The following is a 26,493-nucleotide window of genomic DNA, read 5'->3' as shown; positions in this document are numbered from 1 at the left end:
TATACACGGACGTTAGACAGAGAGAGAAAACATGACACAGTGTCAATTCGGCACAAGGGCAGTTGAACATCAGCCTACCAGTCTGGCTTGTGTTAATTGGGATACAATACCAGGCCTTGATTAAAAAGTAATGTATTCCAATCCACGTTGCTTCTAAGGAAATGCTGCACTTTATTGTCCCTCTCTCTCTCTAACGTCTATGGTTTCTAAAATTCTTATTTGTATCACAGTGGAGATAATGAAGGGTACCAGTTGTGTCAATGAATAGATAAGACCTTACCTTGTCTGTTAAGAACTCTGTCATATCTTTCTGACTTCTTATCAGATATTGACTGTATAATTGCTGTATTTTGGCTGCCAGGACATGTTCTTTACTGAACAATGAATGGTGTGTAAAGATAATAGAATTGACATCAACGTCTATTTGATAATTACCATAGGATTCACCTAACCCATCAATAAATCTACTATCAAAGTCAACTACATACGCCTAGTAAAGAGATTAAAGAGAAAAAACATCGGTTAACACAATGATAGCAAGGTCTTTCTGTCTGAGATTTCAACAACAACAACAACAACATCATCATCATCAACAACAACAACAACAACAACAACAACAACAACAACATCATCAATTCTTGAAAACAAACATGTCAATAAAAATGTCAACATTCAAAACCACACTTTTTAACATTTCTTTTTCAGTACATCTTTGTCATACTGGGTAATAGATAGTTCAGATTATGATTCAAGTGTTCGACACAGAATAGTGCTATTTTGGGAGATATAAAACTAGTTAGATACCAGTAACTACTAAATATGGATGATGTCCAGACAATTGAGTCACCATACTTGTATTTGAATGTGGGAGGTGTCAAACAGTTGATATACATGTATGTTCTGAAGAGGACATCCATGACACATTTCACTTCTGACACCAATCTGTCTTGGACACTAATACTAACCTTTTTGAAATCAGTTTGCATATACACATCAATATCTTCTGGTTCAATCACTGGTGGTCTAGTTGGTTTGTCTTTAAGTGGATCAGGTAATGCTATCATTCTGCCATCATCACCAAACCATTTATGACCCTGTAAGAACAACAATTTTAATTTCGTAAAGACCAATGTTGGTTAAAATTTGGACATGGAAAAAACTGCTGTCTTGCAGAGCTATAGAAAAAGTTGGTCCTGAACAAAAGAATAATCCTATTTCATCAGTATGACTAGATGATTAAATACTAGTAATCAAATATTGTTGGATTCAAACATTTGGGTTTAATTTCAATATTTCCAACCTGGACTTCCTGGTTGGTCAATAGTGTAGACAGCATGTATCCCATGACCACTCTGTCCTACAACGCATACACCTCTTGTATCTTTCTTGATTGGTAATAGTTATGACTTTACTGGTGATTTGAGTTCAAGTAATAAAACCTATTAGTTATTTCAACTCTATTTACCTTGTCTTCTCTCATCAATAGTCTATTTTCTTCAATATTTACATTACGTGGTTCAACTGGTGGTCTGATACCAACATAGAAACCTTCATCTTCTAAGTACCTTGGTTCTCTGCCCTCTGGGATCTTTTTATCAGCTGGGGCTGTATACAGACAAAGAGAAGAAAGTCATGTAAGCTTAGATGTACAAATGAAGGTTTTATTTCTACTAGCATAGTTCTACTCACAGTTCTACTCAGCATAAACTATGGGATTTTCAAATTGGTGTGCTAAAACTCAACATATCTCTATACCATTACAGACAAACAAAAGATTGTTACATTTCTAGTACCTAATGTCTCAACTGTTTTCCTTAAGAGTAGTAAGCAGGTAAATCTACCTGAGTTCCCAAGATATTTTATTGGGTTTCCCTACCAAACTATGATGTCATTGTATTGTCATTGTAATCTGGGTCAGCTGTCATCATAACTCAGTACATGTATGTTAGGACACACTTGAAGTCTCTGTATTGATTCTCTGCTCCTCATCATTCTTATGATACAATACATACTGCATTCTGTAATGGTTTTTGGAGTCATGATGGGTGACGGTTAGAGTGGCTGGCTTGGAATCTGCAGGTTGCAGGTTTGAGCCCCATCGCTGCCGTGAACAACGATTGTGCCCCAGTCAACCCAGCTGTATAATTGGGGACCTAGTAGGATAGAAGTTGCAATGTGAATGCTTTAATCCTATGCGCTTATAGAAGCTGCAGGGATTGTATGCTCCCCAGGGTGCTGAGGAAATAAAGGGCTGTTGTGCCACTACAGATCCATGTTGTAATTGTAAAGTGCTTTGAGCACGAAAGTGCAATATAAAAACCAATGTTATTATTAAAATTATTATTATTTATACTACAAATGATAGGTGTTTGAATGAAACCATCATTCATAAGGTCATTTGTTTACAATGTGACAGATACACACAATAGAAATTGTCCTACCAAGGGCTACTGATGGCCGAAAGTAGATTGTGAGCTCCCTATCGACAACTTTTTGATATGGTAGATACTGTGCACGAGACATCACATAGGGCTGGCTCTTCCATTCTTCAGGATCAACAAAGAAATCTGACAACAAAGGTTCATCTTCCTTAGCTTCTTCTGGAAGCTTCTCTTCCTCTTCCTGTGAAAACAGAAATATGGTAGCAAGAATTCATCATACAAGTGTAATATGTTGAAATAATACTGAACTCCATCCAAATCATTACAACACACAAACTGAAGTACAAATAGTCATGTGTGTAGACAGTCACACAGAGACAGACAAACACATACACACAAACAGTAAAACATACCAGTAACAAAACAAGCTCCCTCCATAGAAAATTAAACCAGGTGATAGAGAGCATGCATCCCATGACCACTCTGTCCTACAAAGTCTTCTGATTTTGTTAGAAAATTGCTTTGAAAGTTGTTTCATTGTCATTTTTCGAGGAAGCCATGGTTTACTCTGTCTCTCTTTGTCTGTCAGACAATAATCAGACAGTACACTAACCTTCTCATCTTCTTGTTGCCGTTGTTTTTCTTTCTGAGATTCTTCTTGTTCTCCACTGGGTCCTGCCACTGCTGGGTCTTTTGTAGGTTTACCTGGCATTTCTGGTTCAGCTTCATACACTTTCAGAAAGAAATCCTGGGCTTCTTCCTCTGATGGCATGGCAGATTCCTAAAATAAAGTTTGACTTATGTTACAGAAATTTATCAAAGTCAAGTACTTTTCTAGTAAATAGAGATGACATTTTGCAAACAATATACACTTGTCTTTAGGTTTTCTCATATCATTCATACAGCCTTGATTTGCTTGGCCAAGGTTAGTCATAACAGTAAATGCACATGCAAACAAAACTGAACACAAATGTACAGAGGGTTAATTTATATATGATGCATACCTTCTTCTTTGCTGCTTTGAAGGCCTTCTGCCACTGTGTCTTAGCTGCTATCGATTCATGTAGTTTCTTTTCATCTTCAGACTGAAACAAAAGCGACAAAACTTAACACTAAGAATTGAGGGGAACTGACAAAGGGAAAACTAGTCTGTAAGTATCATATATGGGAATGGCACAAAACAAATGGAATCATGATAGTTGAAAGGAAAAAGGCTCTATATCTCCATTGTGCTTGTTTGCATCTCATTTTCTGAATGGGTAACATCTTGTTTACTTAAGTGTCATAGAAAACAACTCCACAGTAATTCTTACCATCCTGTTTACTTGAGTGCAAGTGACATAGAAAACAACTCCACAGTAATTCTTACCATTGGTTCATCAAACCTAGTAGCCAAGGGTCTTCCTCTTTTACCACGTAGTCTTCTAGTTGGTGGTTTACTAGACACCTTACCAGCTTCTTTCTCTTCTTCATCTTTTTTCTCCTCTTCTGCTTGTTCCTGAATGATAAGATGGAGACAAATAAATGTACCAATACAGCCTTTGTTTGCTAGTACATTGTAATTTAAAAATCAAATGTTGACAGATACAGCTTTCATTGTTGCATATAGGCTAACTGTGTTTTCATTATTTTTGTGCATGTTCGAAGCTGGCAAATATAAAAGATATACAATAACTACTGTTTACTTGTACATTGGTATGAAATAAAAGGTTCTTCTGAAGTTTCAGTTATTCCAACTAGCTCAAAATTACTATATCAGCTGTCACCTTGCTATTGTTTTGGGGATTTACACATCATAATCATACATCAAGTATGACAACCTGAATTTATAAATGAATGAATTCTATGTTTACCTTTATCTGTGACATTTTCTTCCTGAGTCTTTCTCTGATTGACTGGTTGAGATTGGCAGGAGTAGGAGTTTCAGTATCTGTAGTACCAGCTGAGACTGCTAACACTGCCTCCTCAGTTGACATCAGCTCTACAAACAATATACAAATCACACATTATACATGCATTACCACTATTTCATATATGCAGTGTACTAATGGCAGGATTCTGTTATTTGATTTTGAAACGAATTTCCAAGGTCATGTTTATCCCTACTACGTGTAACATGATTCCTGACAGTGACACTGAAATTAAGTCCCTACATGTATAATAAATAACAGTTATAGAAACAATTCTAGTTCTCAGACTAATGTCAAAACATGCATCCTACAGGTCCATCCTAGGCCTAGTGTTCTATAATAAGGTGATGGATTGTATGATTCCCGGGGAGTTGAGGAAGACTAAAGGGCCGTTGTGCCGTTCTGATCCGAGCCACGGGTAATAATTGTAAAGCGCTTTGAGCACAGTGTGGGAAAGCGCTATATAAGAACACAATATTATTATTATCAATAATAACCTGTTGGTGGATTTTCAAAAAGGCTGCCAGCCCCCCACCCCACCCCCGACATAATATTTAAAAATAAAATATGGCAAAACTCATACTTTTATCTTCTTTTTCTTTGTCTTCATCTTTGTCTTCTTCTTTCATCTCTTTTGTCTCCTTCTTATCTTTTTTAATTTTCACTTTCTTTTTCTTTTTACTTTTTTCTTCCGGTTCATCTTCTGGTTTTTCCTCTGCTGGTGGAGCTATTGGTTTTAGTTTGGTGCTTCTCTTAGCTGGTTTAGGTTTCTCATCTTCCTTTAAAGTACGTTCCAACTATAGAAAATAATTACAGGGTATTAGTATAATGATGATATGTAGTGTGCAAAGCAAAGCCAAGTATATACCAGTCAAATGATTCAAAACACATTCCACATTGCCTATTGCCATTTTCGGCTAATTTCAAAATCAATTCAGAATTATATTTAGTACAAAATACAGAACAACCTGTATATAAGATTATGACTATTCTAATAGAACTCTGTCAATTTTTTTTACAGGACACTGTCAATTTTTTTAAACTGGATAACAAGTGGCTAGATTTAGTAGAATAGAAACTAATACTTGACTCCATTTTACATTGTAGTAATAGTGAAGTTACTTTATTGGAATCTAGTTTTTGAAGTGACTACATAGCTTTTATCCAAATCAGTCAGACATCATCAGTGTAATGATGTTATGCTGTTTGGTCAGGTGATCTCCTAGTAGAATCACCTGACAGTAGACTGTGGCTAGACTTAATGTGTTAACAAAATCTTGCCCACTAATTACAATTGTGTATTTCACATTTATTGGTTAACTTTTGGAATTAATTTTTTGCATTTTATGTGTAGGAATTACATTTCAATTTCAGTAATCAATGTAAATGAAATAAACCAAGACATAACATAACAATGCCTTTAATCAGCATACATTCATGTCATAAGTAATACCATGGTATTGTATGGTACACATTTGATTTTAGTATCTTTACAAACCTCTTTCTTAGTTTCTTCTCTTCTTTCCTCCAAGTCATCAATCAGTTTCTGTGCTTCCAGTAGATCATCAATTGCCTTGAAGAGAAAAGAAAAGTCAATCCATGAGTCACATAACCAGTCTAACTCTACAAAGGGGATAGACTCAATTTCTCTATGGTTAGAATATTGCTACCTCATAGATTAAAGCAGTGGTGATTTCCCCTGGATAGTGTAATCAGACACGGTCAAAGTTCTATTTAGATTGGAGCATAGACACTTGTCTGTGATTGGAGAAATAATCAAAGATAGGGAGTTTGGTTTTTTAAAGAAAAAATTATGCTCAATCTTTTGTGAATGTTTACAGCTACCCAACCAATATCATTGATGTTATCTTTTCAATGAAAATTTAACTGTATGGCTGTGCATGTATGGTAAGAAGTTATGCATAGACACTGGAGAGAGACATGTCTATGAGTTTATGCAAACAAGCAAGTATGCATTAACACACTGTCAGCTTCTCATGTCAAACAAATGTTGAATTCAAATATTAAGGTTTAATTCTTGGTACCTGCAATAGCTTTTTACCTCATGCTAGAGGGTCAAAATAGAACTGAACGAAAATGTCAACTTATTTTCATGCATGCACCTATAGTAATGCATGTGATGTATGTGGAGCAGAAGTTTAATGGCGCCGACCAAGCAATCAAATGTTCTGATGCGCTTGGGCAGTAATATTCTATTTCAGGTACCGAGAATTGAGACACTGTAGTATAGTGCTAGTGGTGTTACATATATTTTTACCTCTCTAGATGAAGATAATCCTGTTTCTGCCTGATCACCAAGCAATGTGCTATCCTCCATAAAGGTATCCTGGAATCATAAACAAATTCAAAATCACAAAGTCAAAGTCATACATCTTGTCGAATAATGAATACTGTATGTTGAGTTATTACAAAGTGGTTTTAATAGCTGTGGAAATATTTAAATGGTGTTTTCGTGTGTCTTGAATCTCTGCTGTGAAATATATCTAAAGGGGAGATCCCTAGATTGTACAAAACATACCTCTGTACCATGTCTTCTGGATGTCAACTCCATGTGAAACATATCTTATGGAGAGATCCCTACAATAGTACAAACATTCCAAGTTAAACATACCTCTGTACCATGTCTTCTGGATGTCAACTCCATATCTGATCCTTCACTACCTCTAGTTGTATCTGTCATAGATTCTCTCAGCTTCTTTCGCCTATCTCGTATTTTGGCAACCAAAGTTCTGTGCAAATAGTATTAACATTAATTCAGTAAGCACTGCTGTTGGTAAATTTTACAAAAGGGTTTGACAAGAAGAGCCAATACATATCATAGTTTTTCTACATTTTGATGGATGATTTGTTTGATCAATGCTGAGTTGACACTCTAGTATTTAGACCTTGACAACTGTAGAAACTGAAATTTTCAGAAGAATTTATCAGTACTGTTTGGCTACATTACAAGTGAACTTCTAATAATTTCTATACCAAACAACTTTCAGGGCAAACAGATTTGAGACTAGCACCAGCTTTCTAAAATGACTGACTGACATGATACATACCAGTTTATTATTCTCTACCTGAGAATGTAATCTAAATCACAAGTTTACCATTTTTTCTTATAATTCTACCATAGCCATTCTCAAACCCCCTAAGGTTTTTAGTACTCTTCATCTAATCATAAGCTTTTCTGTAACCACATTTTTTCCTGTTTTACCCTCTGTATTTTTTCATCATGTCAGAGTGTTTTCTTTTTATCACTCTTTAAATAGCCCCTGTTACATTATTTTAGTTTACCCTTTTTACATTTTCTGTTCTATAGTAAGTTTTTGCAATTTCCACCATTATCATTCTGTTCTCATTGTGAGAGTAGATCCCAGTGAGAGATCAAAACATTTGAAAGTTTTAGTGAATGAACTTTAAATTCTGACCAGACTTTCTTTCATCCTGGTACACAATTTCAGCCAAGTCTTTTGGGAAGGCGGCGATCACTCCGAACAAAACAAACGTCACAACACGATGAATAGAGGTAAATAAGGACATCTAGCCGCTTTCACCACATCGGATTTTAATCAGATTGTGGGCTCCCATGAGATTTCTATAGTGATCTTACCCCCCCCCCCCCATTTTTCGTATATACTGTCTATTGTGTTCAGTTTGTGTGTACTATTACGTACTATTACTTACTATTTGTGCGAGACTATCCATGGCCTAACTAGTCTATTTATGGCACTAGTGGTGGTTTGAGAGATAAACAGTGTACCACTATTGCCAAAAACAGTATACCAGGTCAAATTAAACCAGTCCAAAACATACATATAGCCTTGACTCACTAACCTGAATCACAGACAAGTTTCTTACTTGTCTGTGCCTGAATGTAATTGTCTATTGTACAGTTGGTGTATTGTTATACATTCTTGACCATAACTGATTTTATTTCAATGGTTTCACCGTTTGTGACGTCAATATCATGTATGTTTTCGACAAAATAGTATTAAGCTATAAAAAGCTATATAAAATGACAACCCCCTTAAATATTTTCCAGTAACAGAATTACGTTCATCAACTGTTGTTCATCATCTCAGTAACGGTAATGTCGTATTTATATTACAACTTCAATTACAATACAAGTTACTGGGGTATTTTTTGAGCTTACCAGTCATAACGTCCCCGCGTCAAAACGTCCCCGGGTCAAAACGTCCCCGGGTATGACCAAAACGTCCCCGGGTCAAAACCTCCCCGGATCAAAACGTCCTCGGGTATGACCAAAATTTAACCAAGAGACTTGACTGTGTAACAGTTTCCGTTCCTTCCCTAAAACACGCGTACGGTCACCTTTAGTACATCTTCTGTGTTGCCAATGTTGGCACACATCGCACTCCAAAGCCGGCTGATGTTTGGTGACTTCTAAACTGCACTTGATACACGGGAATTCAGGTTCTACGAAACGGCGTTTGTTGATATGTCTGGTATTCATGATGATGATGATGATAGTGATGACGTTGAAAATTTCGTTTAGGAAGATAAGGTAAAGTTGCTCGCTTGTCGATAATTCGATACAAGTGTACGAAGGTATCGGTTTTGCGTAGATTTTTTATCACGTGATGCTTAGCCGATCCATGGGAGCCGCATAAACGTATTTTGGGCACCTGAGGTGGGTACGCAGTCACATTACTGTATTGTGATGTAAGAAATAGTAAGAAATAAGGATATAATGTAACACACACACACACACACAAATAGTTTGGGTCGAGGAAAATGGAAAGACGGGGACGTTTTGACCCGGGGACGTTTTGACCAGGGGACGTTTTGACTTATGGAAACCGGGGACGTTTTGACCCGGGGACGTTTTGACTGGATACCTTTTTTGAGGATCATTCACTGCAGTACAATATACTAGTATATGTTAACAGAGTGTCTAAACAATAGCTGATAAATCCAATTTTGTCACGGGTACATACTGGTGAAAGGAACGGTCTACTTACGTCTCTTCTGCCATTTCTGTTCTTGCGTTGTTAAATTGGGTTAAATTAGGTCTCACGTACGTACGTTTGAATCAACGTAAACACTGCAGTGAATCACCAGCTGCAGTCTCATGACAAGTTCGACAGCAACCTTTACTCTTTTCGCCAGATATAACCGTTGGTCCGTTTCCAGAATGCACAATGTGAAAGTCACACCCGTATCGTTAATTCATGAGAATACCCATAAGTTAAAAATAATATTCAACTAAAATTGTAACCACGAACGCCGCTTCTGTAACAACTACAAAATATTTTACTGGCACCTCTAGCTTAGTGATGTCAGACAACGCACAGTTGGTATTTTTAAAGTTGATTCCTGTGAGCCGTACCGACATAATCTGATTATGTGAAGTAACAGCTCATTCAAGGTGCAAAGATATCAAAATAAGTGTCATGAAAGTAAATACATGCGGCTTTCATCTGGTTTTGAAAAATAAAGAAACGGATAGGACATCACATTTGCACAGACTTTCAAGCCTAAGGACCTTTGTTAGGTCGATGTATCGTTGGTGGCGCATGTCTGAATCCTAAAACTCCCTAGATATTCGCGCCCTCTACGGCACACCCAGATTCTTGTGTACATTCATGCATATTAATTATTATACCCCGGGAATACACCAGTGCGAGAAGAGTGTTTAGACGTTCTGTATTAAAGTCACTTGAAAAAAAGAATAATCTTGAGAAACATACATGGTATTTTCTTCATTTGACCAAACAGAATTGTTTAAGTATCTCATTTTACTGAATTCACGAATACAACTTGTGAAAAGCAAGAAATTTTCCGTTTTATACCATATACGAGAAAAAGTCGATACTATATTATTTGTACTATGACTCTACTGAGTTGTATTTACATGTAAAAAAATACCACGTTTATGTCCAACAAGCTCCTTGACATTCTAATAGTCAGACTATTCCTATTCAGGATTGCATGACCTGGACCTGAAGTATTACTCTGATAAACGATTTACAAAATTAATGTATATAAAACGGGGATGTAGCTAATTTTTATAGTGGCCAGTCAAATACGAAAAGTAGGCAGTAATATCTACAAAAAGGAACCATATATCTGTCCACCAATGAAAATGTACAAGCTGAAACAAAGATTTTTTTTTAATTCCTTAAAAAGTAGCAGACAAAATATTGTGGAGTAGCAAGTTTTTTTTTTTCAGTTACTGGCCCTTATCTACATCTCTGTGAAACCTAGTTGAGCCTGTCACATTTACATATTGGTCCTTGTACAACTCGCATCATACCAATAAGATCAAGCATGTGCTAAATTTCTTTCCAGAAAATATGAAAGTTTATTTATCCAGTTTACCTCAATTTAAAAATTAACAAACACAAGAGATATTTCCACCCCTCTCTCATTATTTATACATGTCATTGGATAATATCAATCACATGACTTTTAATACACCATTCCAATTGGTTTAAGACTAGACATGGTCATATGCAAACATGCAAACCTACTAACCAATACTATGATCTTTGTCAAATCACTGTAACTAATCTCCCAGAGTAAAGTTTTTTTATCAGAGTGATATTGATATAAAAGTTCTTCACCTTTTCTTTTTCCCACTTAATCAATTATTTTGATGATAACTCTTACTCAATAAATAATCACACAAATATGAAAACCCACTGAAATTTATTTTGTAAGCCCCCCCCCCCCCCCCCCCGACCTCATCCAATCCTTGAATGACCAATTTATGTACACAAGATGTAGAATAATGGGGATAGACTACTAGACAAATGAAAGGGTCTATGTCCCAAAGTAGGAAAGTTCGTGATATCTACAACCTTTACTGGATGAGCATGTACTTTGGTTTGGACATGACATCAAGTTCAGTCAGTCTGGCCGCAAGGTTTAATGTTACATCCTTTACAGGATGAGCATGCAGTTTGGACTAGACAAGATACTACTATCAAGTTCAGTGAGACTGTAAAGAAGGTTTCATGTTAAAATAATCACAATGTAGACAGCACATAATCAATGCTAATCTGAATTGTCTACTTTGTATTTAGTTAATGATGTAAACAGTAACAGTATACACACTACTACTATTACAATAAACACTTGGTAGACGTGGGTAGATTGTTTAAACATTTAAATATCCATATCTACAATGACCATGCAAAAAATAACCTTCACCAGTGAGGGGTGAAGCTCTACTGTGCCTATCTCAACACAAAGCTTAGTAGCCAGTGTCGCTGTACTTAATGTGAAGCTCTGCATTCTCTACTGTGCCTATCTCCACACAAAGCTTAGTAGCCAGTGTTTCTACTGTGCCTATCTCAACACAAAACTTAGTAGCCAGTGTCGTTGTACTTGATATCTCATTTCATTAAAACTGTATGCTCATGCTGTAATGATTGTAACTACTGCTTATAACTAGTTTTCGTAACTAAGCTATCATCTGTAGTCATAAATATCTTCATAGGGATGACGGTCTCCATCTGCTGCTGCAGCATAATGTTCAAAATCTTCCTCTTTGAATGGAAAGTCATCGTCTTTGACGGGATCTACATAAATGAAAGCACATCATAAATAAATAGTTACAACAGTGCTGGTAATTAGACATGTACATGTTTCACACACATAGAGTAAAAGTTATATGACAGAACCCCCATGGCATACTCAGGGTATTTGAATTAGTGCTTACTGTGTGCTCTGTGACAGCTAGTATATCAGAAACACTGTAAAGCATGAGTGCAAATACCCCTGAGTACCGATATTAGCACTCAAGCGGCATAGGGTTCTGTTGTTTTTACATATGTTTATCCAAAACAACAAATTTCCATAAAAATGACACTATGCAACCACACGATTTCATGTAGAACGAACAATCACATCATTATTTGCATGCAGGTATGCAATAATGCACTGCAGTGCAAATACATGTACTACTATTATGAGTGCACAAAGGTGCAAGTAATCTGTGGTACATGTAATAATACTTGCTATGTTATAGATCATCTGCTTTCCATTATGTCAATCTGTTCCCCATGGATGATAGTTTGCTTTTAACAATAACTGTAAACTGTCTGTACATACACATGCACGCACAGACACAGACACAGACACAGACAGACAGACAGACAGACAGACAGACAGACACACACACACACACACACACACACACACACACACACACACACTATTGCACTACAATACAGTGTTTCAGTTGTGCTAAATCAACTTACCTATTTCTGGTTTTGCCTCATGTGGTACCATTTGCTTAAGATTTTCCAATTCTAACTTTAATTTCTTGAATTCCTATAAAGGACATAGATTATATGAGTTACATGGAGAGTAATATGACAGAATTCAATGACACAAAGAACTAGTAAATCCTACTTTGGGTATTTACATGAGTACTTTCAGTGTTCTCTAAGGCCATACTTTCATGAGCAAAACAAGTGTGGTGCAGCAGAAAATACTGCAAGCATGAATGCAGATACCCAAAATACCCATGGAGTTCTGTTATTACATAGTACAAATGTTTATCCAAAACAGCAATCTTTGTAGGAAAATACAACTGTATATTCACATGATTTTGTATACATGGTACAACTATGTGCACATTTATTTACATATAGCCATACATTGTACAGTTCTGTATGGTTGTGCACTGATTCAAGTATTCACCAGTACATGGAGTGCATGGCGTCATGAAGATCCAATGGTTAGAGTGACCAGCTTGGAATCTGTACACTGTTGGTTATCGAGTCATGAAGACCCAATGTTTAGAGTGGCCAGCTTTGAATCTGCTGGTTGCAGGTTATGAGCAGGTTGTGAAGTCATGAAGATCCAATGGTTAGAGTGACCCGCTTTCAATCTGCAGGTTGCAGGTTGTGGAGTCATGATGGTCAAATGGTTAGAGTAACCATCTTTGAATCTGTACATTGCTGGTTGTGGAGTTATAAAGGTTGAATGGTTAAAGTGGCCAGCTTGGAATGTGCAGGTTGTAGGTTCAAGCCTTGTTGTGGCTCATTGTTTTGAATGACTAAAATCCTTGGGCAAAATTTGAACCATGATTGTGCCTCAGTCAACCCAGCAGTATAACTGGGGACTTGATAGGATAGAGGGTTATAATGTGAATGCTTTAATCCTATGCACTTATATAGAGGCCGTAATGGACTGTATGCTCCCCAGGGAGTTGAGCAAAGAGAGGGAAAGCACTGTATACAAACAAACATTATCGGTATTATTATTATTCACACACACACACACACACACACACACACACACACACACACACACACACACACACACACACACACACATAACTGTATTTCTAAAATTCCAAGTACATAAGACACTATACTACAGCCTGAGAATTGTTGACTAAATCACTGACTTGACAGTCTCTACAACAAACCAACCATATCACTACTTACTTCATTACATGTAGCCAAGTTATCAAAGTCTTCTATTTGTTCATTTTGAATACTAGAATGAGCTGGCTGTAGTGCTTTATTTGGAGGCAGAACATACCCTGCTTCTTCAAAGATTTTATGCAGTCTTTTCTGGTAACCCTGAAATAAGTATTAAAGACAGCACAGTAGATTATTGAGACAAGTACAATGAAATAAGTACACCAAACAAGGACTTGGTGTAATACATCATATTCTGCAAGAATTTTTTTAATTTACTCAGTAAATAACCACTGTTGAGGTTTAATTTGGTTCAAATTATGAGCAAAATATTTCAACCCCCCCCCCCCTTGAACCCTCAATTTTTTTCATGGCCCCTTAAACCCCCCCCCCCATAAATTCTGACTCCAGCCTTACCTGAGAAATGGCTGGACCTTCAGTAACCAGAATATGGCGTTTCAGTGACACCGAAGACTGTGTATGCTAAGACAAATGTCTAATTGTATGATATGATCACTTATGAGGATGCACTTATGTCACATTTATTCTGGATTTTTTGTAGTTTTAAATTAAAGCCTATCTGCAACACGTTTCTTACTGAAGAATAAATTTAATAATTATTGGTAGAAATCTGCATGACTTTATAATGTTGTGGCTTGGTTTTAACTTGTGATGACAAGCCATTTATTTTATTCAATTCACTGAAACAAAAGTCTTATGAAATCACTACTTGGTACACTTATTAAATAATCATTCTGTATTACATGAATTACAAAAAACTAAGTGTCACACCAGTTATGTCTTACTTGTTCAGTTATTTCTTCTTCCACTAATTCTCCTTCTAATTCATCCCACTTCTGCTGCAGTGTTTCTGGTAAAGTTGGATAAACTAAGACAAAGAACAGAAAACCTTGTTTTTACTCAAAGCATGTGTTTCACTGCCTACACTGTGTCTGTCTCTGTGTGTATGTGTTGTGTGTGTGCTTGTGAGTGTGTGCATGTGTGTATGTGTGTTACTAACCATTGAATCTACCATTATATGTGAAATTTATCATTAGAAGTTAAGTGATACTTTACTTTATAAAGTTTAATTATTCAATAACCTTTGACCTTTGATCAAATATATAAATGAAGGCATACATGTATTAAAGACTGACTTACCAATCATAGAATGCTGATGACACACTAAGGGTGTAGCAAATGTTAATTGGTATTCACATGTCTGTGGTTCGGATACATTTTGCAAATCATGCTTGTCATTACATTTAAAATATACCTACAAAAAATATACCACAAATTGTTAAGAACATGACAAAGTACAATAGAGACTAATGACCTCTGAACTACAGTAGCCTGTTGCTAAGTTACGCAATGAAACATTATCTTTATCTATGACTTAATATAGGGGGTCTATATATATATATATATATATATATATATATATATATATATAGATATAGATATCTAGTTGCATCACTTATTTGAAATTTGAAAAAGAGAAAGTATGGCGATGTAACACTGGTTATGTTTCTGAAATATCTAAAGAAAGTGTCATATTTAATGACTGATGTACCAACATTTTATTTCATCATAATTTTTATATCTGTACCATGTGACATCACAGATAACAGTGGTTAAACTTGTACTGTACCAAAATGTGAAGATGAGCCTATTTCAAAAGTCTAAATATAGATTTATTGACATTGAAGTTTGTCAACTTACTGAAACTTGTCGTTTCTTTTCTCCACAGGCATCACCTTCTTTGAAAATCATGGCTACAAATGTATTGTTTATAATCTTCCATTCTTGATAAACACTGTAGAATTGAAATGAAAATAATGTTTGGTTGCTGATAGACTTTATTTTTTTTATTATTTTTTTATACCAGCCAACAGGCATTGCCCAATAACAGGATGAAGGTTCAGTGTTAGTGCAGGAGGAAACTGGAGAACCCAGAGAAAAACCTGCATTGTTTGGTAGAGTCAAACTGAATGACACTCTTTCTTACTCTTACAGCATGGTAAATTTAATCAAACCCTGAATGTGTTCAAACCTTGACAACAGTGGTAATAGGCAAACTTGGCCACTGAAAACCCCTGTTCCACTAAACATGGTGTATGATTGATACTTCTGTAAACAATTATGGGATACCAAGTGAATCAATTTGGTAGATACTGCAATTAGTTCACATGCCAGGCTTAGCTGCTATCTCACTAAAGACAAATGAACGCACACACATTATACTGAAAATAAGTCTTTAGAAACAAATGTTGAGGAATCTCAACATTTTGAGAGAGAGCCTACATATTCATCTATGCATAAGACAAATCTCAACCCACTATTGAGAGTTTTTGAAGACTAGACTTACCCTAAAATACCACTGTATGGATTCCACCGTAAACTTTGTTCATGTTGTGTGACATTATGAAAGGGACAAAACATATATTTGTACCTAAAATGGAATCAGAATAAAGTAATGTGATGAACAATATTCAAACCTAGTGATAAAATAGTCTTTGATAGATTTTACTTTATGAGTAAACTGTAATTATATAGAGTTTGTAAATCTATACAACAATGCATGCAATACAATATTTGAAAATACTGTATTATAACAACATTTCCCTATCAACATGCACACACACACACACACACACACACACACACACACACACACACACACACACACACATACCTACACACACGCACACACACACAGACACACACAGACACACACAGACAGACAGACAGACAGACAGACAGACAGACAGACACACACACACACACACAGACACACACACACACACAGACACACACAGATACATACACTCTACCATGTATATAATGCTGTAATTTTTGTTGGAACGAGCTAAATATAAAGAAAAAATAATTACTCACTGATCATTGACCATATCAAAACATTTGCCTGCTAAATTTTTCAACAACACTGGTCCTAAGAACAAACAAAAATATTATGCAATTTTTATCAGATATATTTATCATTATACTAAATGACATTGTAATTTCATTTTAAAATGAGAATATACTACTTATCACTTCTACTACTACCCAGTGTTTGCAATAGGTGACTTTCTGCCAGTACTAGTGAACTCTTTTTAGTGTCCTGTAAAGTGCCTTTGAACATTCTGAGTAATGGATTCAGGTTCTATATAAATTGTTTGATTGATTGATTGATTGATTGATTGACAGTGTACAATATGAAAGTATAATCTATAAAATGTACTATATCATAATCTGTATCTGTACTGTGTATACCTGTGTGTGCTTTATTTGTATCATGATAGAGAAGAATACATAATTACCTGTCACATTAGAAGCTTTCACTTTGGCTGTAAGGGTAGTTGGTTGCTGATAAGTGTCTGCATTGTACCTATAGGTGATAATAAATACAAATCACCACTGAGGACTAGTAGCGCCAAACTAAATCAAGGCAATTTTGTATTGGTATGATATACTTATTTATTTATTTGTCAAAAAATTGACAAATTTATCCAGCGATTTCTAATTAGTGCAATGGAACATAGGAAAACATGTTTAACCTGATGGAGAATTGTAATTTTTTATCTCTTTCTTTCTCTCTTATTATTTCTTTGAAGTTATTAGTTGCTATTTTAACATGATATTTACATTTTTTGTATGTATTTGACTTCTATGTAAATGCTGCTCCTAATGTTTTTAGTGAGCCCCTGATATAAAAGGGATGCAGAAAATAAATAAATAAATAAATATACTTACCCAAAATTAGATGGTTCTTCAACTAGTCTCATTGAAACTTTTTCACTTTCTGAAACTAAAAACAGAAAACATTTTAACCAATGGCATTGTTAGAAAATGTTCGATGGGGCTTTCATGATAATCATGTTTCACCACTTTCCAATTTGAGAAACAAAATACATATACATGTATGTGAATTATAAACATAACACTACACTCTTTGTTATGCAAATGTTACTTCACTCTGATGTTATGAAGGAACACACTAAATTGCAAGCAAAGTACATCATACTGCAGTACAGACGGTATGTTCTATCGTTGTCCATTGATATCTGACCCCTCTACCCATGGAGGTATACATTTTTTTATACCTCCATGCTCTACCTGACTTGGAAATCAGTAAATACAGGACACATACTCATGATCAGCACGTGACTAGGTTATTCTGAATGAAATATCATACATAGAGCGTATTGATATTATATTTTATAAAACATATCATGGTAATTTTAAATACGAACGATTCATACTTACAGTGACTGAAACAATTCAATAAACACAACAAATATATCACATGCAACGTCGTCGCTGCCATGTTGGAGATAAACAACACAGCTTCCGTTTTGACCCATAATGCATTGTTTTACCAATATGGCGCAGTCCATGAGTTTGTTACAAAACGACGTGATCTCTTGAAGTATTCCGATATTTTCTCCGTATTCGAAGGTTAATCTGTCAGTAAGCTGTTTAAACAAATCGAGTGCATTGAAAATCGATGTAGGTTGATCGATCCACGGCAGTATTGCAATGTCAAAGGCATCAAAAGTTGTTCTTGTCTTATCTGTTGCTGCTTCGGTTGGAATCGTCGCCGGGGTACACCATTATAAGTCATCAACACGGGAGCGAATGTTTGCTGGAGTCATCAGGGATATAGAGAGAAGACAGAGAAAAGAACAGAATATCAAAGAACTTGAATATCAGATTGAACTTACACAGCGTCTAACAGAGGAAAGAGACAGAAGAGAGGCGATGGAGAAGGGGGCGAACCAATAACAACTTATTGTGATGTGTGTTCATGGGTTGGGTTGCGGTCATCGTCAATGGAAACCAAAATTAGTTTCCGAAAATTTACATTTACAGGTATAGGGGACGGAGATAGTGACAAAGAGTGTTTGGAAGTGTCAATACCTGAGGTATGACACCTGTTTTTTTATACATGTTATAACAATTAACATCACATCACATCACATCATAGACTTGTTAGTTCATACATTAACTTTCTACGCTATCGGTTGCCATTTATCTACCTGTAAAATGTACATTTTTATCGTCAATAATGGGAGATGCATAACTACAAAAGGACTACAAAATGTAGTATATGTACCATTGTGATGAAACTTTCATGTCATTTGCAGGTTCTTGATGGGCAGTATGGGATGTATGTTTGGCCTAGTGCACCTGTTTTGGCACAATACATCTGGTATCATAGAAATCAAGTCATTGGAAAAAATGTATTGGAGGTAAGTATGGTCTTCTATTAGTTTGTAAGTGGACCAGGAAGTATAAAAGCCATGTTTTGTACAATTCAGAATACATGTCTTGCTGATGAGTAAATGGTATGAAAGTATAATGTTTTACTTACCTGTATTGCCAGTGCATTTACGCCATGCAAAGTACTGGTAGGTTGATTACGATGAATGAAATATCACTTAAAACATATCATATTTATGTATCCAAAATATGTTAACCATCAGTAACCAAATGTGTGTGTCTTTAATCTTTTCATTCCTTGTAGCTTGGTGCAGGGACTAGTCTACCTGGCATTGTAGCTGCTAAATGTGGTGCCAAAGTCATTCTCTCAGATGCTGCACAGTTACCACAGTGTTTGCAAAATTGCAAAAGAAGTTGTGAGGTCAATGATTTGCAGGATGTTTCTGTTGAAGGCATCACATGGGGAGAGTTTTCACCAAATATGTTTACACTTCCAGCAATAGACTTACTGTTAGCTGCTGACTGTTTTTATGACACAAAAGGTAAGCACATGTGCATCTCTGGTATTGATGAATGATCAACACATATACATGTGTAGAAACCAACCAACCAACAACATTTGTAGACTATAGGAACATTCATTCTTACTAATAATGCAATATCAAACATATTTGAAGTCAGGGTTTTTTGTTCTATCTGCCAAATGAAATTGTTACCTTTTATAAATTGAATTTGTCCAATTATGTTTTGTGTCAACTCATTACAATGGGTAATACAGTGTAGTGTTTTGTGTCAACTTATTACAATGGGTAGTACAGTGTAGTGTTTTGTGTCAACTTATTACAATGGGTAATAGAGTTAGTGTTTTGTGTCAACTTATTACAATGGGCAATACAGTGTAGTGTTTTGTGTCAACTTATTACAATGGGTAATACAGTGTAGTGTTTTGTGTCAACTTATTACAATGGGTAGTACAGTGTAGTGTTTTGTGTCAACTTATTACAATGGGTAATAGAGTTAGTGTTTTGTGTCAACTTATTACAATGGGCAATACAGTGTAGTGTTGTGTGTCAACTTATTACAATGGGTAGTACAGTGTAGTGTTTTGTGTCAACTTATTACAATGGGTAATAGAGTTAGTGTTTTGTGTGAACTTATTACAATGGGTAATACAGTAGTGTTTTGTGTCAACTTATTACAATGGATAATACAGTGTAGTGTTTTGTGTCAACTTATTACAATGGGTAATACAGTGTAGTGTTTTGTGTCAACTTATTACAATGGGTAGTACAGTGTAGTGTTTTGTGTCAACTTATTACAATGGGTAATACAGTGTAGTGTTTTGTGTCAACTTATTACAATGGGTAATACTGTTACAGTGTAATAAGTTGATACAAAACAACTATTACTCTGCTGTCAGTATCAACACTAGAACTAAAAGAAATATATATATCACAACAACAAGAAAAAAGTGATCATTGTCAACCATTACATGTCAATTTCATTATAAAATTCTTTCTTGCCTTTCAGATTTTGAAAATGTGATTGTTAGCGTCAATTTTTTGCTGAAATCAAACCCTCGAGCCAAATTCTGGTGTACCTATCAGGAACGAAAGTAAGTTTGTTTTAATATGTAAAAATCAATGATGAGTCCTGCATTGATTTATCTATCATCTCTTCCTTCATTTTCAATGTTTTCTAATTTCTCATTCCAAAGTAACTAAATTTGTTATAAATGAGGAAAGAAAAGTGACATATGTAGGAATTGAACCCACGTCCCCTAAACACTAGTCAGAGTGCTCTAACCAGCTGAGCTAACGTGCCAACTGGTAGATACCGTGAATTGAACCCACATCCCCTAAACACTAGTCAGAGTGCTCTAACCAGCTGAGCTAACGTGCCAACTGGTAGATACCGTGAATTGAACCCACGTTCCCTAAACACTAGTCAGAGTGCTCTAACCAGCTGAGCTAACGTGCCACTGGTAGATACCGTGAATTGAACCCACGCTCCCTAAACACTAGTCAGAGTGCTGGTAGATACCGTGAATTGAACACACATCCCCTAAACACTAGTCAGAATGCTCTAAACAGCTGAGCTAATGTGCCACTGGTAGATACCATGAATTGTTCCTGATGTGTACCTTCTACTATATTTCATTATCTACTTGATTCTTGGAAATACAAATGATGAATTTGAAACTAAATTCACTAACACTACATGTAATTCATTTATGCACAAACTAGGATTCTCCCTTGGCATGTTTAGATTGTATTCCACCCTATTCTTCCTTGAAAATAATATAAAGCAATTAACATGACAATATATTCTTTTGTTATGTAAATGTTCTATGATCCTATGATTATATTCCTGGAAAACAAGTGATCATTGCTGTTTGTAACCATGGCAACCTGTCAGCCTGTCTTCTATTACAGATGTGCTTCAGGAAAAAGTATTCATTGTGCATCATAATAGACATATTACTTTGTAACATTTTTATTAATGCATGAATCATGGAATATCACATGATTTCTAATTTCAGCTCTGATTGGTCAATTGAATCCCTACTTAATAAGTGGAAGCTTGAATGCAAACATATAACACTGTCATCCTTCGAAGCTGATGGTGATTCCATTGCTGACTCAAATCTCCCTGGAAACCATAGTATTTGGATGATGGAGATGAATCTCAAGTGATGTTGAATCATTTGCTGAATCTAATCCCCATAGCAACAATATGACCTGGGTGATTGAGATTAATTGTTTATGGTGTTGAATCTATGGCTATATATAATTTCAATGGAAACAGAGTTATCTGAATAATGGCAATGAATCTTAAGTGATATTGACTCAATTTAGGACTCTAGTCACCATGGAAACTACAGTATCTGGATAATATAGATGAATCTCATGTGATCTTGTTTCAATTGCCATTTTTATCTCTCATGGCAACCATAGTATCTGGATGATTTAGATGAAACTTGAGCAATTAATTATGTCAAGATGCTCAAGGAAAAATTGCTCTTGATGAGATCCTTTTGTATGCTGAGAAATATTTCATTGTGTCAAAAAGATGTAGATGATGGTGGATCATTGAATCTGATACTGACAGTGGAATGAGACATCATCCAGAAGAATGACTGCCCTCTTTAGAGGATGACAAGACCATCTTTTCTTTTATTTGTAACTATTGGACTTGCTCAAGTGTATGTGATTCTTCTAAATTTTGTATCCAATAAAATGATTTAATGTGATATGTTTACTTCTGGTGTGTGTTAGCCATAGGTCACATTAGGTGTGGAGTTGTGAAACCTTGACAAAATAAGAAGAAGAATGAAAGAATGAAAAAGACAAGCTATAAAAATGCATGTTTTACAAACGAAATGTGCTAATGATATTTTATGTATAACATCAGAATTCAAAACACGTAACATTTGATGACTCATGCACACATAAAGAGAAATATTTTCACAATAATCTTGAAGATTACTACATTCTAGAAGTAACCACTTTGTATGGTGCAGACATTGATGGAAACTATTCCTATAGCCTTTTTGGAATTCGTCTGGTGGGGGCTAAAATGTATTGATGTTCCAATGTTTGATTTGCATATTTTTAGAGGTGTCGAAGAAAAGAAGCCAGGCTTTGATCTTTAGTTATACAACTGGATAGGTCAAACGACGACAAATATACAGGGTTGATTCATTCAATACTGATTGCTATGTTACTAAGTACATCTAAATGAAAAAAATTGCTCCAAAAAACCAATCAGTGAAATGCACATTTGGCCAAACATTGTGATTTTAAATGCTATGTCAAAAGACTTCAATAAAAAAACTTCCTTAATTATGGGCCTATACCTATATCAATCATAAGGATGTCCATGAGAATGTCTTAATAAAATAATACTTTAAGTAAGGGGATCTTGCCCACACTAAGAATTGGAAGCGTCAATTGGTCAGAAATCATAACCTCAAATACATACCAAGGAAAAATGGTCCGATATTTCACAGAGAAGTTAACAGAGATTGTTAGATGAAGGAATATTTCCAGTAAAGGTGATTAATGAACTTCAGTTCAAAAAGGTTGAAACTAAGAATGTATCTGTTCATTGGCCAATATAAATTTAGGATGATCCCAGGTGAATCAGATGTGGAAAAAACACTGAAGGGACAATGGTATGCAAATTTGGGTGTTTTTTTTTAAATATTTCAAAAAAGTAATGTTACTGGTCTAAAAACGATATCTCGTAACTACTAGGGCATTGTTCCAATATGCCAATATTTGGTTAAGATATTCGTAGCAATAGGCATTCCTGGAACACAAACATTCCAAAGTCACGACTGTAGTTCCAAGCAGTCAGCTAGCTAGAACTACACATTGATTACTTCGGAGTAATACCATGGCATTATTACAATAGGGAACTTGCAAACCCACCATGTTGAATGTTGCATCATGGGACATGGGATAATAAATACCAATCAATTAGTATTGTAAACAATGTTGATACATTGTTTGTAACCACACATAATCAATTCATAGTTACCCTGACAATTGTGGGAGGTTTCTTTTATCAGTAGCTCCAGATTAGGTACTACGATAACCACAGATAATCCCATAGTCCTTTGCATCTGAGCATGTTCAGTCTGGATTGCAAGTTCCCTATTGTGCCACAAGTATAAGTGCTGTTTGCAAAGAGTGGGCGTATGAGTTATATACGTTATATAAAACACAGACTGTGTATAAACCTAAGTGCTATCCTTGAAGCGGGGGGGGGGGGGGGTCCATAAGGATGTCTACAGGCATAACACTCCTAGCTTACAAACTGTTCGGGGACTGTTTTGAAAACACTGCTAAAGTGAAAAGGAACTCATAACCCATGTTTAATAGGAAGTGTATGTTGAACAAAAGTGGAAGAAGAAAAGGGGAATTCTAAATTAATAACCTAATAATAACTTAACTGAGATTCTTGCAGCTGCAATTACAGCTTCGGTAGTACTTGTTATTTCTACATATCAGTTACATTTAATTATACGATATTAAATATAATACAGTTTGCTTCAGTATTGATAGTACTTGATCAGTTATGAACCGTTTGTGTTCAAGTATTTCAATATTTTGCAGCTGAAATTGAATTTAAAATAGTTCCATTTTTAGCAATTTCATCCTTAAAAACTCACGTACACGTAAATGCCATTTAAATTGTTAATTTCATATGAATACTGCTTGTTTATATGTTAATTCATGTACAACTTCACTGTTTTTAAATGTCGTATGATAATAGAGAGCCTTCAGAGGCCATTTGTAAAATAATTCCATGTCACTTCTGAAAAAGGTTTGTCCTGGATTTAAAGAACACCCCATCATTTCAAAAAGAGAACTACCCCTGTTTGAATATACTGGAAACTAGTCGATTGCTATAGCAATACTCTCATGAAAAATTAATCCAAATTTACCGACTCCTATCATACTATGACTACACCTTCTTAAATTCTCACGTACATTTTACAAATCTCAACAGAATTGGTGTCGAAGTGCCTGGAAATATGCACGCTGTCCAATCCCGAATGCATTTAAGTAAACATTATGCATACAGTCAATCCCCCGGATGAACTGCAAACTAACAAATCAATCTATTCATCACCAATGTATCTTTGCAGCAAGGCTGTCATTGACAGTAGATTTATCATTTGTTATTTTGGAGTTCTAATTTTGACTTTACTAGTTGTGCTTATGTGAATTAAATCAGATGTTTATCCTAGGGAGGCCGTCATAGTTTTGTATAATTTCAGTGTTTCACATTAATTCATCTGACTGCATTGCATAAAGTCTACTTTATGTGTATATAGGTTTTTATTCAGCTTGATGTGAGTATGTATTATTCATTGTCGATATTGAAATGCTGTGAAGCCGCTAGACAAAGCTGGTAATTGAAATGTTATGTAGTCTGCCAATCACAAGAAGTGATATACAAGTAAAATGTCATTGATATTAACCTTGCTTTAGCAAGCTGTGCATCATGTTGTTTTAGATGCTAGTATCCTGTATGTATGTCTTGTTGCACTTGTAGACGCTGTCAGTATTGCTTACTTGTATATTTACAATTGAAGGGATTCATTAAAGGTTTTTGGAATATGTGGCAGTGTTATGTTGCATACAGATCACTATAGAACAACATTCTCAATGCTTAGTAGAGTTCCCTTGTTTAACGAGGAGAGTAGAATTCCTAATGGCATTCTGTCCAGAAGGTGAGTAGTTCACGTCAAATCACAGGGGGTCTACTCGGAGTTTGATTAGGCTTGTCTGTCAACGGTGTATATACTACCTTCAACACAAAACATATGATGAATAGTTCAATCGTAAAGGTTACAACAAGGACATGTATCGTTTTCCCACAACAACAAAATCAACTTATATATCACATTTGACATGTCTCTCCAGCAGTGCATTGTTAGAGTAATATTGAAAATGTGGCGAAATTGTATATTTTTTATTGCTTACAAATTGGCAATTATAAGTGAATGGGAGATTTCAATGGCAGTGGTGCCACGGACACATTCTCGTATTCTTAAGTAACACGTGGAGACATAAAATGCATGTTGTTTGTGATGAATTCAACTTAACTAGTTAACTATCAAATACTGCTAAGCATATCAAGTACAGCTGGCAGTATTAGATCATAGACTAGACCAGCACAGAATCCTAATGTGAACAGGCAGATTATGTTGACGCCACTTGATACTGTCATTGCTGTTTATGATTGCCATCACGTGTTATCATCTGTCGTTATTTTTCCCTCCTTGTTTTGTTAGAACACGATATTTCTGTATAATTGACCCCGTCCTCCTGGATTCGTAATAATCTGACACTGGGATATTTCCATATATAATTGATGCCTATAATAAAACGAATATCGGCTTTCTACTGCCTAAATACAATGAAATACTCATTTGCCTTCAATTAATGAAGTGACCTTTCTTTCAAATGCAATTTGAAAGTATTAATCTACCCCAATACAAAATAGTACAATTTGCAGCCATTGCTTTATTCTTTCAGAGTCGATATATTTACACTTCCAGTATAGCAAGGGAATTGGCAGGTATCTGAAGGTCCGATTTATATCTATAATGATCTATTTTGTAAATGTTAAACTTTACACAATTCATAATTTACACATAAATGCATTTTGAAAAGCTACTATTAGTCTTGAATTCTTCAATTCTTGCCATCAAACGGATGCAAAACAACAAGAATTTCACTCAAATAATTCAGACTGGGATTTGTCTGGCACTGAACAGTCACAAATACCAATGATATCATGAGTTCAAAATGTAATTTATAATTCATGCGTTCTGATTGAATTTCTGTGTTTTCTACAGTCTAGTAAGTTCTTTCTATTTATAATAATCTGATCATATGTTGCAGCAATGTGTCATACCAACCTAAGTATGCCTTGCAGCAACGTTTGTCAGATGACAAATACATGTATGTAAGGTTATATTTTATCACAGATCGACTTAGTCAGATTACTAGTTGGTATGTCAAAGGGGTTCAACTTCATCAAAGA

At 35.5% G+C, this 26,493-nt stretch overlaps 3 protein-coding genes across 4 annotated transcripts in view; 1 reads left to right on the top strand and 2 right to left on the bottom strand.

Annotated features, from left to right (window-relative positions):
- The window catches only part of LOC144436021 (coiled-coil and C2 domain-containing protein 2A-like), a 34,178-nt gene extending 24,631 nt beyond the window's left edge, over positions 1-9,547 (bottom strand). Inside the window, exons 1-13 of the mRNA XM_078124694.1 lie at positions 9,283-9,547; positions 6,924-7,041; positions 6,570-6,623; positions 5,790-5,864; positions 4,875-5,088; positions 4,235-4,362; positions 3,751-3,879; positions 3,386-3,466; positions 2,995-3,162; positions 2,442-2,622; positions 1,466-1,605; positions 966-1,094; positions 281-490 (exon numbers count right to left, since the gene is read on the bottom strand). Of these exons, the coding sequence (XP_077980820.1) occupies positions 281-490; positions 966-1,094; positions 1,466-1,605; positions 2,442-2,622; positions 2,995-3,162; positions 3,386-3,466; positions 3,751-3,879; positions 4,235-4,362; positions 4,875-5,088; positions 5,790-5,864; positions 6,570-6,623; positions 6,924-7,041; positions 9,283-9,296 (1,641 nt within the window). The 5' untranslated portion in view covers positions 9,297-9,547. The remainder of the gene's footprint in view (positions 1-280; positions 491-965; positions 1,095-1,465; positions 1,606-2,441; positions 2,623-2,994; positions 3,163-3,385; positions 3,467-3,750; positions 3,880-4,234; positions 4,363-4,874; positions 5,089-5,789; positions 5,865-6,569; positions 6,624-6,923; positions 7,042-9,282) is intronic.
- Positions 9,548-11,011: 1,464 nt separating this feature from the next.
- Positions 11,012-18,088, bottom strand: LOC144435166 (N-acetylglucosamine-1-phosphotransferase subunit gamma-like). 2 transcript variants are annotated; one of them, XR_013480884.1, is made up of 12 exons: positions 17,971-18,088; positions 17,458-17,512; positions 17,025-17,092; positions 16,600-16,654; positions 16,070-16,153; positions 15,424-15,517; positions 14,863-14,977; positions 14,508-14,590; positions 13,726-13,863; positions 12,529-12,601; positions 11,615-11,847; positions 11,012-11,572 (listed from the first exon to the last, which is right to left on the bottom strand). XR_013480884.1 is itself a non-coding variant. In XM_078123735.1 (11 exons), the coding sequence occupies exons 1-11, from the start codon at positions 18,029-18,031 to the stop codon at positions 11,738-11,740; spliced, it is 936 nt and encodes a 311-aa protein (XP_077979861.1). In that variant the 5' UTR covers positions 18,032-18,088; the 3' UTR covers positions 11,012-11,737. The 2 variants fall into 2 exon arrangements, 1 of the variants encoding a protein (XP_077979861.1); XM_078123735.1 differs by having other exon boundaries at positions 11,012-11,847.
- Positions 18,089-18,417: 329 nt separating this feature from the next.
- Positions 18,418-22,058, top strand: LOC144435167 (histone-arginine methyltransferase METTL23-like). Its single transcript, XM_078123736.1, has 5 exons — positions 18,418-18,629; positions 18,852-18,956; positions 19,232-19,469; positions 20,458-20,542; positions 21,470-22,058. The coding sequence occupies exons 1-5, from the start codon at positions 18,537-18,539 to the stop codon at positions 21,621-21,623; spliced, it is 675 nt and encodes a 224-aa protein (XP_077979862.1). The 5' UTR covers positions 18,418-18,536; the 3' UTR covers positions 21,624-22,058.
- Positions 22,059-26,493: the final 4,435 nt, after the last annotated feature.

Source organism: Glandiceps talaboti, chromosome 5, assembly GCF_964340395.1.
Source record: "Glandiceps talaboti chromosome 5, keGlaTala1.1, whole genome shotgun sequence".
Classification (NCBI taxonomy): domain Eukaryota; kingdom Metazoa; phylum Hemichordata; class Enteropneusta; family Spengelidae; genus Glandiceps; species Glandiceps talaboti.
Note: the sequence above shows the minus strand (reverse complement) of the source record. Positions and strands in the feature narration are given on the sequence as shown.